This window comes from Oncorhynchus kisutch, unplaced genomic scaffold (genome assembly GCF_002021735.2).
Source record: "Oncorhynchus kisutch isolate 150728-3 unplaced genomic scaffold, Okis_V2 Okis02a-Okis13b_hom, whole genome shotgun sequence".
Taxonomy (NCBI): domain Eukaryota; kingdom Metazoa; phylum Chordata; class Actinopteri; order Salmoniformes; family Salmonidae; genus Oncorhynchus; species Oncorhynchus kisutch.
In genome coordinates, this window is record NW_022261979.1 from 12,795,659 (window position 1) to 12,811,399 (window position 15,741).

Here is a 15,741-nt window from a genome sequence, read left to right on the forward strand (position 1 = left end):
AGGTAGTCTAGTGGTTAGATGGGGGAGGCAGGTAGTCTAGTGGTTAGAGTGGGGAGGCAGGTAGTCAAGTGGTTAGAGGGGGGGGGGGCAGGTAGTCTAGTGGTTAGAGGGGGGAGGCAGGTAGTCTAGTGGTTAGAGGGGGAGGCAGGTAGTCTAGTGGTTAGAGGGGGGAGGAAGGTAGCCTAGTGGTTAGAGGGGGGGGGGGGGGGCAGGTAGCCTAGTGGTTAGAGTGGAGAGGCAGGTAGCCTAGTGGTTAGAGGGGGGAGGCAGGTAGCCTAGTGGTTAGAGGGGGGGAGGCAGGTAGTCTAGTGGTTAGAGGGGGGAGGCAGGTAGCCTATTGGTTAGAGGGGGGAGGCAGGTAGCCTAGTGGTTAGAGGGGGGAGGCAGGTAGCCTAGTGGTTAGAGGGGGGAGGCAGGTAGTCTAGTGGTTAGAGGGGAGAGGCAGGTAGCCTAGTGGTTAGAGGGGAGAGACAGGTAGCCCAGTGGTTAGAGGGGGGAGGCAGGTAGTCTAGTGGTTAGAGGGGAGAGGCAGGTAGCCTAGTGGTTAGAGGGGGAGGCAGGTAGCCTAGTGGTTAGAGGGAGAGGGGGGAGGCAGGTAGCCTAGTGGTTAGAGGGGGAGGGGGGAGGCAGGTAGCCTAGTGGTTAGAGGGGGAGGGGGGAGGCAGGTAGCCTAGTGGTTAGAAGGGGGAGGCAGGTAGTCTAGTGGTTAGAGGGGGGAGGCAGGTAGCCTAGTGGTTAGAGGGGGGGAGGCAGGTAGCCTAGTGGTTAGAGGGGGGAGGCAGGTAGTCTAGTGGTTAGAGGGGGGAGGCAGGTAGTCTAGTGGTTAGAGGGGGGTAGTCTAGTGGTTAGAGGGGGGAGGCAGGTAGTCTAGTGGTTAGAGGGGGGAGGCAGGTAGTCTAGTGGTTAGAGGGGGGAGGCAGGTAGTCTAGTGGTTAGATGGGGGAGGCAGATAGTCTAGTGGTTAGAGTGGGGAGGCAGGTAGTCAAGTGGGTTAGAGGGGGGGGGCAGGTAGTCTAGTGGTTAGAGGGGGGAGGCAGGTAGTCTAGTGGTTAGAGGGGGGGGGGGGGGGCAGGTAGCCTAGTGGTTAGAGTGGAGAGGCAGGTAGCCTAGTGGTTAGAGGGGGAGGCAGGTAGCCTAGTGGTTAGAGGGGGGAGGCAGGTAGCCTAGTGGTTAGAGGGGGGAGGCAGGTAGCCTAGTGGTTAGAGGGGGGAGGCAGGTAGCCTAGTGGTTAGAGGGGGGAGGCAGGTAGCCTAGTGGTTAGAGGGGGGGAGGCAGGTAGCCTAGTGGTTAGAGGGGGAGGCAGGTAGTCTAGTGGTTAGAGGGGGGAGGCAGGTAGTCTAGTGGTTAGAGGGGGTAGTCTAGTGGTTAGAGGGGGGAGGCAGGTAGTCTAGTGGTTAGAGGGGGTAATCTAGTGGTTAGAGGGGGGAGGCAGGTAGCCTAGCGGTTAGAGGGGGTAGCCTAGCGGTTAGAGGGGGAGGCATGTAGCCTAGCGGTTAGATGGGGTAGCCTAGCGGTTAGAGGGGGTAGTCTAGTGGTTAGAGGGGTAGTCTAGAGGTTAGAGGGGGTAGGCAGGTAGCCTAGCGGTTAGAGGGAGTAGCCTAGCGGTTAGAGGGTGTAGTCTAGTGGTTAGAGGGGGTAGCCTAGCGGTTAGAGGGGGTAGTCTAGTGTTAGAGGGGTAGCCTAGCGGTTAGAGGGGGTAGCCTAGCGGTTAGAGGGGTAGTCTAGTGGTTAGAGGGGTAGCCTAGCGGTTAGAGGGGTAGTCTAGTGGTTAGAGGGGGTAGCCTAGCGGTTAGAGGGGGTAGGCCTAGCGGTTAGAGGGGTAGTCTAGTGGTTAGAGGGGTAGTCTAGTGGTTAGAGGGGGTAGGCAGGTAGCCTAGCGGTTAGAGGGAGTAGCCTAGCGGTTAGAGGGGGTAGTCTAGTGGTTAGAGGGGGTAGCCTAGCGGTTAGAGGGGGTAGCCTAGCAGTTAGAGGGGGTAGCCTAGCGGTTAGAGGGGGTAGCCTAGCAGTTAGAGGGGGTAGTCTAGTGGTTAGAGGGGGTAGCCTAGCGGTTAGAGGGGGTAGTCTAGTGGTTAGAGGGGGTAGCCTAGCGGTTAGAGGGGGTAGTCTAGCGGTTAGAGGGGGTAGTTTAGTGGTTAGAGGGGGTAGTCTAGTGGTTAGAGGGGGTAGCCTAGCGGTTAGAGGGGGTCGTCTAGTGGTTAGAGGGGGTAGCCTAGCGGTTAGAGGGGGTAGCCTAGCGGTTAGAGGGGGTTAGTCTAGTGGTTAGAGGGGTTAGCCTAGTGATTAGAGGGGGTAGTCTAGTGGTTAGAGGGGGTACCCTAGCAGTTAGAGGGGGTAGTCTAGTGGTTAGAGGCGGTAGTCTAGTGGTTAGAGGGGGTAGTCTAGTGGTTAGAGGGGGTAGCCTAGTGGTTAGAGGGGGTAGCCTAGCGGTTAGAGGGGGTAGTCTAGTGGTTAGAGGGGGTAGTCTAGTGGTTAGAGGGGGTAGCCTAGCGGTTAGAGGGGGTAGTCTAGTGGTTAGAGGGGTTAGCCTAGTGGTTAGAGGAGGTAGCCAGGGGGTGTAGGGCTGTATCCAGACTGATGGTGAGGAACGTTAGGATTAGACTAACTCAGTATATACCAGCAGTCTCACCTGTTGCCAGCCCCGTAGGGCTGTATCCAGACTGTGTACGGTGTTCTGGCTGATGTTGATGAAGACCGGGTCTACGAAGACGTTCCCGTCCAGGAGGACGTTGTTGGAGCAGCGTGTGACCGCAGCCTGACCCTGCAGTATGAACGGCTGCAGCAGGCAGAGCCAAGTCAAGTTCCGGTACTCCAACAGTCTGCAGTCCAGCTCGGTGGAGAACTGGATCTCCTGGCAGAGCCGGGCGGCGCTGACGTTACCGCCGCCACCACTCCACTGGCGGAGGAACAGCCGCGGCTCCTGTGCCCCGATGACCAGGTACTCTTGCTCCTGGGGCAACTTCCTGTCCGGCAGGAAGGGGCGGAGTCGACGTGACGGCGCTGGAGACGGACGGACAGAGGAGATGTGTGTGAATCTAAAATACAACTAAAGGGACAATAGTATGAGAACGACTTCAGATGAAACCCGAGAAAATAGCAACAACAAAAAAAGACCAAAAGTGATTTTCTGGAAAGTTCCACTTTGTGTGACGGTGCTACACTACCCGTGCCCAGCTGCTCCAGGCGGTGCTACAGTACCTGTGCCCAGCTGCTCCAGGCGGTGCTACAGTACCTGTGCCCAGCTGCTCCAGGTGGTGCTACAGTACCTGTGCCCAGCTGCTCAAGGCGGTGCTACAGTACCTGTGCCCAGCTGCTCCAGGCGGTGCTACAGTACCTGTACCCAGCTGCTCCAGGCGGTGCTACAGTACCTGTACCCAGCTGCTCCAGGCGGTGCTACAGTACCTGTGCCCAGCTGCTCCAGGCGGTGCTACAGTACCTGTGCCCAGCTGCTCCAGGTGGTGGTAGAGGTGCAGCTGTATCTGTGCCAGGGTGAGAGACACGCCCAGGGAGGGCACGGACCAGGGGGCGAAGCAGGAGTCGACACGGGTACAAGCTGCCAGCGCCGTGGGGGACACCAGCTGGTCACAGGGCAGAAGCTGGGACCCCGAGGAACCCTGCTGAGAACCTGACTCACTGTCAGAACTGTAAAGAGATACATAAAGTAATAATTAAAGTTTGACAGTTTATAAATCTGACTCACTGGGAGGGAGAGGAGAAAGACACTTCCAGTATGTTGTTACTATATGTCTTCTGCCTCCCGGTCTGACCGCGGGAGAGAGGAGAACAGCACCTATTTCACTATAGTCAGTCCTGTATTCACCTCAGAACTATTCTCTAGAACACTCTAGAAAACTATCCTGTTCTAGAACACTATCCACTATCCTTGGGTGAGCTGGAGGGAAATTAACAAGGTGTCATGGAGGAGGACTGGCTGGAGGGACATTAACAAGGTGTCATGGAGGAGGACTGGCTGGAGGGACATTAACAAGGTGTCATGGAGGAGGACTGGCTGGAGGGACATTAACAAGGTGTCATGGAGGAGGACTGGGCTGGAGGGACATTAACAAGGTGTCATGGAGGAGGACTGGGCTGGAGGGACATTAACAAGGTGTCATGGAGGAGGACTGGCTGGGGGGACATTAACAAGGTGTCATGGAGGAGGACTGGGCTGGAGGGACATTAACAAGGTGTCATGGAGGAGGACTGGGCTGGAGGGACATTAACAAGGTGTCATGGAGGAGGACTGGCTGGAGGGTCATTAACAAGGTGTCATGGAGGAGGACTGGCTGGAGGGACATTAACAAGGTGTCATGGAAGAGGACTGGCTGGAGGGACATTAACAAGGTGTCATGGAGGAGGACTGGCTGGAGGGACATTAACAAGGTGTCATGGAGGAGGACTGGCTGGAGGGACATTAACAAGGTGTTATGGAGGAGGACTGGCTGGGCTGGAGGGACATTAACAAGGTGTCATGGAGGAGGACTGGGCTGGAGGGACATTAACAAGGTGTCATGGAGGAGGACTGGCTGGAGGGACATTAACAAGGTGTCATGGAGGAGGACTGGCTGGAGGGACATTAACAAGGTGTCATGGAGGAGGACTGGGCTGAAGGGACATTAACAAGGTGTCATGGAGGAGGACTGGCTGGAGGGACATTAACAAGTTGTCATGGAGGAGGACTAGCTGGAGGGACATTAACAAGGTGTCATGGAGGAGGACTGGCTGGAGGGACATTAACAAGGTGTCATGGTGGAGGACTGGCTGGGCTGGAGGGACATTAACAAGGTGTCATGGAGGAGGACTGGCTGGAGGGACATTAACAAGGTGTCATGGAGGAGGACTGGCTGGGCTGGAGGGACATTAACAAGGTGTCATGGAGGACGACTGGGCTGGAGGGACATTAACAAGGTGTCATGGAGGAGGACTGGCTGGAGGGACATTAACAAGGTGTCATGGAGGAGGACTGGCTGGAGAGACATTAACAAGGTGTCATGGAGGAGGACTGGCTGGAGGGACATTAACAAGGTGTCATGGAGGAGGACTAGCTGGAGGGACATTAACAAGGTGTCATGGAGGAGGACTGGCTGGAGGGACATTAACAAGGTGTCATGGAGGAGGACTGGGCTGGAGGGACATTAACAAGGTGTCATGGAGGAGGACTGGGCTGGAGGGACATTAACAAGGTGTCATGGAGGAGGACTGGCTGGAGAGACATTAACAAGGTGTCATGGAGGAGGACTGGGCTGGAGGGACATTAACAAGGTGTCATGGAGGAGGACTGGCTGGAGGGACATTAACAAGGTGTCATGGAGGAGGACTGGCTGGAGAGACATTAACAAGGTGTCATGGAGGAGGACTGGCTGGAGAGACATTAACAAGGTGTCATGGAGGAGGACTGGCTGGAGGGACATTAACAAGGTGTCATGGAGGAGGACTGGCTGGAGGGACATTAACAAGGTGTCATGGAGGAGGACTGGCTGGAGAGACATTAACAAGGTGTCATGGAGGAGGACTGGCTGGAGGGACATTAACAAGGTGTCATGGAGGAGGACTGGCTGGGCTGGAGGGACATTAACAAGGTGTCATGGAGGACGACTGGGCTGGAGGGACATTAACAAGGTGTCATGGAGGAGGACTGGCTGGAGGGACATTAACAAGGTGTCATGGAGGAGGACTGGCTGGAGAGACATTAACAAGGTGTCATGGAGGAGGACTGGCTGGAGGGACATTAACAAGGTGTCATGGAGGAGGACTGGCTGGAGGGACATTAACAAGGTGTCTTGGAGGAGGACTGGCTGGAGGGACATTAACAAGGTGTCTTGGAGGACGACTGGCTGGAGGGACATTAACAAGGTGTCATGGAGGAGGACTGGCTGGAGGGACATTAACAAGGTGTCATGGAGGAGGACTGGGCTGGAGGGACATTAACAAGGTGTCATGGAGGAGGACTGGGCTGGAGGGACATTAACAAGGTGTCATGGAGGAGGACTGGGCTGGAGGGACATTAACAAGGTGTCATGGATGATGACTGAACTTAAGGACCATTGGCTGTGTAATTTGTTGCTACTAAGATCCACCATACGACTTGGAGGGGGAGGGGTTGGCGTCCCAAATAGCTCACTATTCCCTACGTAGTGCACTACTTTTGACCAGGGTCCGTAGTGCACTATATACAGGGCTGTCAATTGGGACACACATTGACAATAAAGGAAATGTACTGGAGACGGTAATGAAAAGCACATGTATATTTGGCTTTTCACTGAGTTGCTGCTTTCTGTTGTTCTCCCTCCCCCTCAAGGTCAGCTGGGATCTGTTTGGCCCTGACAGCCACTTGGTGTGCTGGGAAATGTCAATAGGTTGATCTGAACCTGGGCCAGGTCCACTGCCTCCCTCCTGCCTGCCTTCTCTCCCAACCTTCCCTCCCACTGCCTCCCCCACCTTCCCTCCCAACCTTCCCTCCCACTGCCTCCCCCACCTTCCCTCCCACCTTCCTTCCCTCCCAACCTTCCCTCCTTCCCTCCTAACCTTCCCTCCCACTGCCTCCCAACCTTCCCTCCCTCCCAACCTTCCCTCCCTCCTGCCTTCCCTACCCATCTTCCCTCCCTCCTGCCTTCCCTCTCACTGCCTCCCCACCTTCCCTCCCTCCCTCCCAACCTTCCTTCCCTCCCTCCCAACCTTCCTTCCCTCCCACTGCCTCCCCACCTTCCCTCCCAACTTTCCCTCCTTCCCTCCCTCCTGCCTTCCCTCCCCACCTTCCCTCCCTCCCACCGTCCTTTCCTCCCAACCTTCCCTCCCAGATGTGGACTGACACACAGAGGATTTTGTGCTCAGAGATGCTCATCGTTCTGCACTGTACTGGCTCACTGAACCACACACACACACACACAAACACAGACACAAACACACAGATACACACACACACAGATACACACACACACAAACACACACACACACACACACACACACACACACACACACACACACACACACACACACACACACACACACACACACACACACACACACACACACACACACACACAAACACACAGATACACACACAGATACACACACTCAAACACCGTAGAATCAGAGAGTGTTAATCGTCTCCTCACCTCTGTTCGTCTCCTCCGTCTGGGTTGTTGTTGAGGACGATCCTCCACAGGTCAGAGGTCACCAGATCCTTCTGCTCATTGGTCAGTGTCAGGCTGGGCAGGGTCAGCTCGCAGGCGCTACTCTCTGATAGGCTGAACTCTCGGTAGGGGACGAAGGCGTGCTGGAGCTCGTCCCAATACTCCAGGCTGCACGGCACCTGCAGAACAAGAACCCCCCAGACAACTAAAATCTCACGCCCTCTATTATTTAATCAGAACTAATGGCTGTTGACCTGACGAGCTGCTTCCTGCTGGGAGGAGGAGGTGGGAGAAGAGGAGAGCTGGGAGTAGGTGGGAGGAGAGGAGGTAGGAGGAGAGGAGGTGGGAGGGGAGGAGAGGTGGGAGGAGAGGAGGTGGGAGGAGAGGAGAGTTGGGAGGAGAGGTGGGAGGAGAGGAGAGTAGGGAGGAGAGGAGCTGGGAGGAGGAGGTGGGAGAAGAGGAGAGCTGGGAGGAGGTGGGAGGAGAGGAGGTAGGAGGAGAGGAGGTGGAGGGGAGGAGAGGTGGGAGGAGAGGAGGTGGGAGGAGAGGAGAGTTGGAGGAGAGGTGGGAGGAGAGGAGAGTAGGGTAGGGAGGAGAGGAGCTGGGAGGAGGAGGTGGGAGAAGAGGAGAGCTGGGAGGAGGTGGGAGGAGAGGAGGTAGGAGGAGAGGAGGTGGGAGGGGAGGAGAGGTGGGAGGAGAGGAGGTGGGAGGAGAGGAGAGTTGGGAGGAGGTGGGAGGGGAGGAGAGGTGCGAGGGCAGGAACGGTGGGAGGAGAGGAGAGGTGGGAGGAGGTGGGAGGAGAGGAGAGGTGGGAGGAGAGAGACCGCCTCACCTCATCCTAGCAGATGGGATTCAGCCTGACGTCCTTTACATTGTGACCTTATGACCTGTCGTTCTCCGACACGCCGCCCTAATCGTTCTAGAACGACGTTCTCCGACAACACCGCCCTAACCGTTCTAGGAACGACGTTTCTCCGACAAACACAGCCCTAACCGTTCTAGAACGACGTTCTCAGACAACACAGCACCTAACCGTTCTAGAACTACGTTCTCCGACAACACAGCCCTAACCGTTCTAGAACGGCGTTTCTCCGACAACACCGCCCTAACCGTTCTAGAACGACGTTCTCCGACAACAACGCCCTAACCGTTCTAGAACTACGTTCTCCGACAACCACCGCCCCTAACCTTTCTAGAACTACGTTCTCCGACAACACCGCCCTAACCGTTCTAGAACTAGTTCTCCGACAACACCGCCCTAACCGTTCTAGAACTACGTTCTCCGACAACACCGCCCTAACCGTTCTAGAACTACGTTCTCCGACAACACCCGCCCTAAACCGTTCTAGAACTACGTTCTCCGACAACACCGCCCTCCCTAACCGTTCTAGAACTACGTTCTCCGACAACACCGCCCTAACCGTTCAGAACGACGTTCTCCGAGAACACCGCCCCTAACCGTTCTAGAACTACGTTCTCCGACAACACCGCCCTAACCGTTCTAGAACGACGTTCTCCGACAACAGCCACCGCCCTAACCTTCTAGAACTACGTTCTCCGACAACACACGCCCTAACCGTTCTAGAAACGACGTTCTCCGACAAACACCGCCCTAACCGTTCTAGAACGACGTTCTCGCCGACAACACCGCACTAAACCGTTCTAGAACGACGTTCTCACGACAACACGCCCACTAACCGTTCTAGAACGACGTTCTCCGACAACACCGCCCTAAACCGTTCTAGAACTACGTTCTCCGACAACACCCGCCCTAACCGTTCTAGAACCTACGTTCTCCGACAACACCGCCCTAAACGTTTAGAACTTACGTTCTCCGACAACACCGCCCTAACCGTTCTAGAACTACGTTCTCCGACCAACACCGCCCTAACCGTTCTAGAACAACGTTCTCCGACAACACCACCCTAAACCGTTCTAGAACGACGTTTCTCCGACAACACGCCCTAACCGTTCTAGAACTACGTTCTCCGACACACCAACCCCGCCCTAACCGTTCTAGAACGGCGTTCTCCGACAACACCGCCCTAACCGTTCTAGAACGACGTTCTCCGACAACCACCGCCCTAACCGTTCTAGTAATAGGAGATAGTAGTGCACTACATAGGGATAGACCAGAGCCCTATGACACCCTATTCCCTACATAGTACACTGCACAGAGCTACCAGAAGCCAAAGTAGTGCACTACATAGGGGATAGACCAGAGCCCTATGACACCCTATTCCCTACGTAGTACACTGCACAGAGCTACCAGAAGCCAAAGTAGTGCACTACATAGGGGATAGACCAGAGCCCTATGACACCCTATTCCCTACATAGTACACTGCACAGAGCTACCAGAAGCCAAGTAGTGCACTACATAGGAGATAGGTTGCCACTAGGTGACGAGGTGTGTGTGGAGTCTTGCTGAGTGAGGTCAGGTGTGTGATCTGATTCGCCACATGGGCAGGACTGAAGTCTTGCTGAGTGAGGTCAGGTGTGTGATCTGATTCGCCACATGGGCAGGCCGTGTTGTTTCACTGCATTAGGTGGGGCCAACGCCCAGCTGGGTTAGTGCTGACCCGTCTCACACTACGATAATAGTTATGTAGGCCATCCGAACCACTTCTCTCTCTCTGCTGCCTGTCTGAAGTCACCACACGACACCGAGTCCAGTTACGACCCTGAAAGGTCCATCGTTCTGCTAATGACAAGGTGAATTAGGAGGGTTCAACAGAGGAACACAGGGCTGAGTTAACAGAGGAACACAGGGCTGAGTTGGGAATCTCTCTGGGAATCATCACTCTGTTCTCCTTCACCTCCTGAGATCTCTGGGAATCATCACTCTGTTCTCCTTCACCTCCTGAGATCTCTGGGAATCATCACTCTGTTCTCCTTCACCTCCTGAGATCTCTGGGAATCATCACTCTGTTCTCCTTCACCACCTGAGATCTCTGGGAATCACCACTCTGTTCTCCTTCACCCCCTGAGATCTCTGGGAATCATCACTCTGTTCTCCTTCACCTCCTGAGATCTCTGGGAATCATCACTCTGTTCTCCTTCACCTCCTGAGATCTCTGGGAATCATCACTCTGTTCTCCTTCACCTCCTGAGATCTCTGGGAATCACCACTCTGTTCTCCTTCACCTCCTGAGATCTCTGGGAATCATCACTCTGTTCTCCTTCACCACCTGAGGTCTCTGGGAATCATCACTCTGTTCTCCTTCACCTCCTGAGATCTCTGGGAATCATCACCCATGTTTACTCCATGTTTTCAGTCTCTGACTACCCCATAGAGAGAGAGAGTAGGGAGGGAGAGAGACAGACAGGGAGAGAGGGATGGAAGGAGGAAGAGAGAGAGGGGGGAGAGGGAGGGAGAGAGAGAGGGGAGGGAGAGAGACAGACAGGGAGAGAGGGATGTAAGGAGAAAGAGAGAGAGGGGGAGAGGGAGGGGAGAGAGGGGGGAGAGGGAGAGAGGGATGGAAGGAGAAAGAGAGAGGGGGGAGAGGGAGGGAGGGAGGGAGAGGGAGAAGGGAGGGAGAGAGAGGGAGAAAGAGAGGAGGGGGGAGAGAGAAAGAGAGAGAGAGCGAGAGAGAGAAAGAGAGAAGGGGGGAGAGAGAGAGAGAAAGAGAGAGGGGGGGAGAGAGAGAGAAACAGAGAGAGACAGAGAGAGAGAGAGAAAGAGGGGAGGTGAGAGAGGGAGAAAGAGAGAGGGGGGAGAGAAAGAGAGAGAGAGAGACAGAGACAGAAGCAGATGACAGGACACCTGCTTCTGATTCAGGACAGGACCACACAGTGGTGAGGAGGTGAGAAGGAGTCACCCCCCTCCCCCTCTTCTCTCTCCCCTGCAGGTGGGAAACCACTGGATGGATACCCAAGGTGCTCTCCCCCCCCCCCCCACCCCTCACCACCCAACCCTCCTACTGTAAAAACAGCACGGCAACAATTGGTCTTTGACTAATGGAAGTGGGTTTGAATTCCCCTCTGAGGTCCTGGAACCAGTCGTGAAACCACAACTATTTAAATGCAGGAAATCTGGATTTGATCAAATGTTCATGTGATCTGCTCCGAGGACAGTGGGCTGAGCGCAGTTCAACGCAGGAAATATCCTCCCCCCTCTCTCTCTGTTTTTACCGTTCTCTCTCTCTCTCTCTCTCTCTTTCTCTCTGTTTCTACCGTTCTCTCTCTCTCTCCCTCTCTCTCTCTCTTTCTCTCTGTTTCTACCGTTCTCTCTCTCTCTCTCTCTCTACTGGTTCTCTCCCTCTCTCTCTGTTTCTACCACTTCTCTCCCTCTCTCTCTCTCTCGCCCCACCCCCCCTCTCTCTCTCTCTCTCTCTCTCTGTTTCTACCGTTCTCTCTCTCTCTGTTTCTACCGTTCTCTCTCTCTCTCTACTGTTCTCTCCCTCCCTCTCTCTCTACGCCCCCCCCCCCCCCCCCCCCCCCCCCCCCTCTCTCTCTCGCTCTCTCTCTCTCTCTGTTTCTACCATTCTCTCCCTCTCTCTCTCGCCCCCCCTCACTCTCTCTCTCTCTCTCTCTCTTTATCCATCGATTCTGGCCAATAGAAAGGGATCCCAGTTGTGTCCCGTTCACCTGTCCCACCCTCATCTCCCTCTAGGTATAAAAGGGGGTCCTGCCCAGAGTGAAACAGTGAGTTCAGACCAGCTCCATGCCTCCCCACCCCCCTCTCTCCATGTGGCCACATGGTAATTTTAGAGCCCTGAGAAATGACACCCCCCCCCCCTTTACTCCCCTGTTCATCCCAGCTCTTCATGAGAAGTAAATTAAATTCTTTGGAAGCGTCGTTCCTGTTTCGTTTTTCATGGCTGCATTTCCGTTCCCTGTAGCTGTACTTTCTCTGCCTTCTGAGAAATATCATAAACATCTCATTCATTCATTGAGCCCTTCTGGAGTTTTCATATAAAGAAACGCTCATTAAAATCTGAGAGCGCCGGGGGGCTGAAATCAATGAAATATGGGATCAGAATGAGAGAGAGTTGAGGATCTGGCTAATGACAAATATCTTTGTTCTAACAGTCCCCACGTGTACCCCCCCATCTCCCCCTCTCCCTCCAACCCCCCATCTCGCCCTCTCCCTCCAACCCCCCTCTCCCCTCAACCTCCCATCTCCCCCTCTCCCTCCAACCTCCCATCTCTCCCTCTCCCCCCCATCTCCCCCATCTCCCTCCAACCCCCCATCTCCCCCTCATCTCCCCCCCATCTCCCCCTCTCCCCCTCTCCCCCCCATCTCCCCCCTCTCTCCCCCTCTCCCCCCTCTCTCCCCCTCTCCCCCATCTCCCCTCATATCCCCCTCTCCCCTCATCTCCCCCATCTCCCTCCAACCCCTCCACAGCCCTCTCCGCCCTTCTCCCCCTCTCCCCCCAACCCCCCTGGCTTAGCAGAGCGTGAGTATTTGGAGAATAAGATCATATCATGAGACTGAAGAGGGCTGTGGACGGAGGCCTGTGTGTCAGATGTGTAAATCAGATCCAGTGTCTGATAATTACCCAGAAATCACTTCTTTCAAAAAGCACTGATATGTGATATTATATTCCTCCACGTTGCCAAAACAGATCGCGTTTCTACATCTGAATCCAAAACAGATCGCGTTTCTACATCTGGATCCAAAACAGATCGCGTTTCTACATCTGGATCCAAAACAGATCGCGTTTCTACATCTGAATCCAAAACAGATCGCGTTTCTACATCTGGATCCAAAACAGATCGCGTTTCTACATCTGGATCCAAAACAGATCGCGTTTCTACATCTGGATCCAAAACAGATCGCGTTTCTACATCTGGATCCAAAACAGATAGCGTTTCTACATCTGAATCCAAAACAGATCGCGTTTCTACATCTGGATCCAAAACAGATCGCGTTTCTACATCTGAATCCAAAACAGATCGCATTTCTACATCAAAACAGATCGCGTTTCTACATCTTAACAGATCGCGTTTCTACATCTTAACAGATCGCGTTTCTACATCTTAACAGATCGCGTTTCTACATCTGAATCCAAAACAGATCACGTTTCTACATCAAAACAGATCATGTTTCTACATCAAAACAGATCGCGTTTCTACATCTGAATCCAAAACAGATCGCGTTTCTACATCTTAACAGATCGCGTTTCTACATCTTAACAGATCGCGTTTCTACATCTTAACAGATCGCGTTTCTACATCTGAATCCAAAACAGATCATGTTTCTACATCTAAACAGATCATGTTTCTACATCAAAACAGATCATGTTTCTACATCAAAACAGATCATGTTACTACATCAAAACAGATCATGTTTCTACATCAAAACAGATCGCGTTTCTACATCAAAACAGATCATGTTTCTACATCTGAATCCAAAACAGATCATGTTTCTACATCAAAACAGATCATGTTTCTACATCTGAATCCAAAACAGATCATGTTTCTACATCAAAACAGATCATGTTTCTACATCAAAACAGATCATGTTTCTACATCTGAATCCAAAACAGATCATGTTTCTACATCAAAACAGATCATGTTTCTACATCAAAACAGATCATGTTTCTACATCAAAACAGATCATGTTTCTACATCAAAACAGATCATGTTTCTACATCAAAACAGATCACGTTTCTACATCAAAACAGATCATGTTTCTACATCAAAACAGATCACGTTTCTACATCTGAATCCAAAACAGATCATGTTTCTACATCAAAACAGATCATGTTTCTACATCAAAACAGATCATGTTTCTACATCAAAACAGATCGCGTTTCTACATCAAAACAGATCGCGTTTCTACATCAAAACAGATCGCGTTTCTACATCAAAACAGATCATGTTTCTACATCAAAACAGATCACGTTTCTACATCTGGATCAAAACAGACTAAACATTTACATTTTGATGTTTCTTGTTATAATGGGTATTAACCTGCCTAATGCCAGAGTCTTTAGCATAGCCCTAGGTAGGTAAGTATGGAGGGAGGGAGGGAGGGGGAGAGGGAGGGAGGGAGGGAGAGAGAGAGAGAGAGAGGGAGGGAGGGAGGGAGGGAGGGAGGGAGGGGGAGAGGGAGGGAGGGAGGGAGGGAGGGAGGGAGGGAGGGAGGGAGGGAGGGAGGGAGGGAGGGAGGGAGGGAGGGAGGGAGGGAGGGAGGGAGAGAGAGAGAGAGAGACAGACAGACAGACAGACAGACGAGACAGACAGACAGACAGACAGACAGACAGACAGACAGACAGACAGACAGACAGACAGACAGACAGACAGACAGAGAGACAGACAGACAGACAGAGAGACAGACAGACAGACAGACAGACAGAGAGACAGACAGAGAGACAGACAGACAGACAGACAGACAGACAGACAGACAGACAGACAGACAGACAGACAGACAGACAGACAGACAGACAGATGGTACCAACCTTCAGTCTGTCTCCCAGGTCTGCGGTGCTGATCTCGGGGTCCTCGGTGGTGTTGAAGGGGACTGGAGTGATGCGTACGAAGGTCAACACACGGGATTCTGGGTAACGCCACAGCATGACGCCGGGACTGTCGTCTGTTTCGTTATAGAACACAACCTCATATGGACCAGGTAGTTTCTGATAGGCTGGGGGGGAGACAGGAAGGAGGTCATTCAACACAACAACTTGTGTTGAAATGTGGCAACAAACTCACAACTTTGTGTGTGCCCCCCCCCGCATGTGTGTGTGTGTGAGTGTATGTGCTCACCCGCGTGTGTGCGTGTGTGTGTGAGTGTATGTGCTCACCCGCGTGTGTGTGTGTGTGTGTGAGCGTATGTGCTCACCCGCGTGTGTGTGTGTGTGTGTGTGTGTGTGTGTGTGTGTGAGTGTATGTGCTCACCCGCGTGTGTGTGTGTGTGAGTGAGTGTGTGTGCGTGTGTTTGTGTTAGCGAGTGTGTGTGTGTGTTAACGAGTGTGTGTGTGTGTGTGTGTGTGGGTGTGTGTGTGTGTGTGTGTTAGCGAGTGTGTGTGTGTGTATGTGCTCACACGTGTGTGTGTGTGTGTGTGTTAGCGAGTGTGTGTGTGTGTGTTAGCGAGTGTGTGTGTGTTTGGGTGTGTGTGTTAGCGAGTGTGTGTGTATGTGCTCACACGTGTGTGTGTTAGCGAGTGTGTGTGTGTTAGCGAGTGTGTGTGTATGTGCTCACACGTGTGTGTGTGTGTGTGTGTGTGTTAGCGAGTGTGTGTGTGTTAGCGAGTGTGTGTGTGTTAGCGAGTGTGTGTGTGTTTGGGTGTGTGTGTTAGCGAGTGTGTGTGTATGTGCTCACACGTGTGTGTGTGTGTGTGTTAGCGAGTGTGTGTGTTAGCGAGTGTGTGTGTGTATGTGCTCACACGTGTGTGTGTGTGTTAGCGAGTGTGTGTGTGTTAGCGAGTGTGTGTGTGTATGTGCTCACACGTGTGTGTGTGTGTGTGTGTTAGCGAGTGTGTGTGTGTGTGTGTGTGTGTGTGTGTGTGTGATGTTGGTCATGGCTGCCGTTTGGAAAACTGTTTATTAGATAAAAAGTAAAGTGCAGAATTTATGTTTTGCTTGGTCCTCAGGGGAACAAACACTGGGCTCCTCGTGCCAGAAAATATGTTTTAAATTGTCCTCTAGTCTAGTTCTCTGTAGT

The 15,741-nt window shown here is 53.2% G+C and overlaps 1 protein-coding gene across 1 annotated transcript in view; it reads right to left on the reverse strand.

Moving 5' to 3' along the window:
* Positions 1-15,741, reverse strand: part of LOC109888372 (vacuolar protein sorting-associated protein 13B-like) — a 300,473-nt gene that overhangs the window by 106,689 nt on the left and 178,043 nt on the right. Inside the window, 4 exon segments of the mRNA XM_031811830.1 lie at positions 2,627-2,997; positions 3,434-3,639; positions 7,113-7,309; positions 14,537-14,721. Of these exon segments, the coding sequence (XP_031667690.1) occupies positions 2,627-2,997; positions 3,434-3,639; positions 7,113-7,309; positions 14,537-14,721 (959 nt within the window).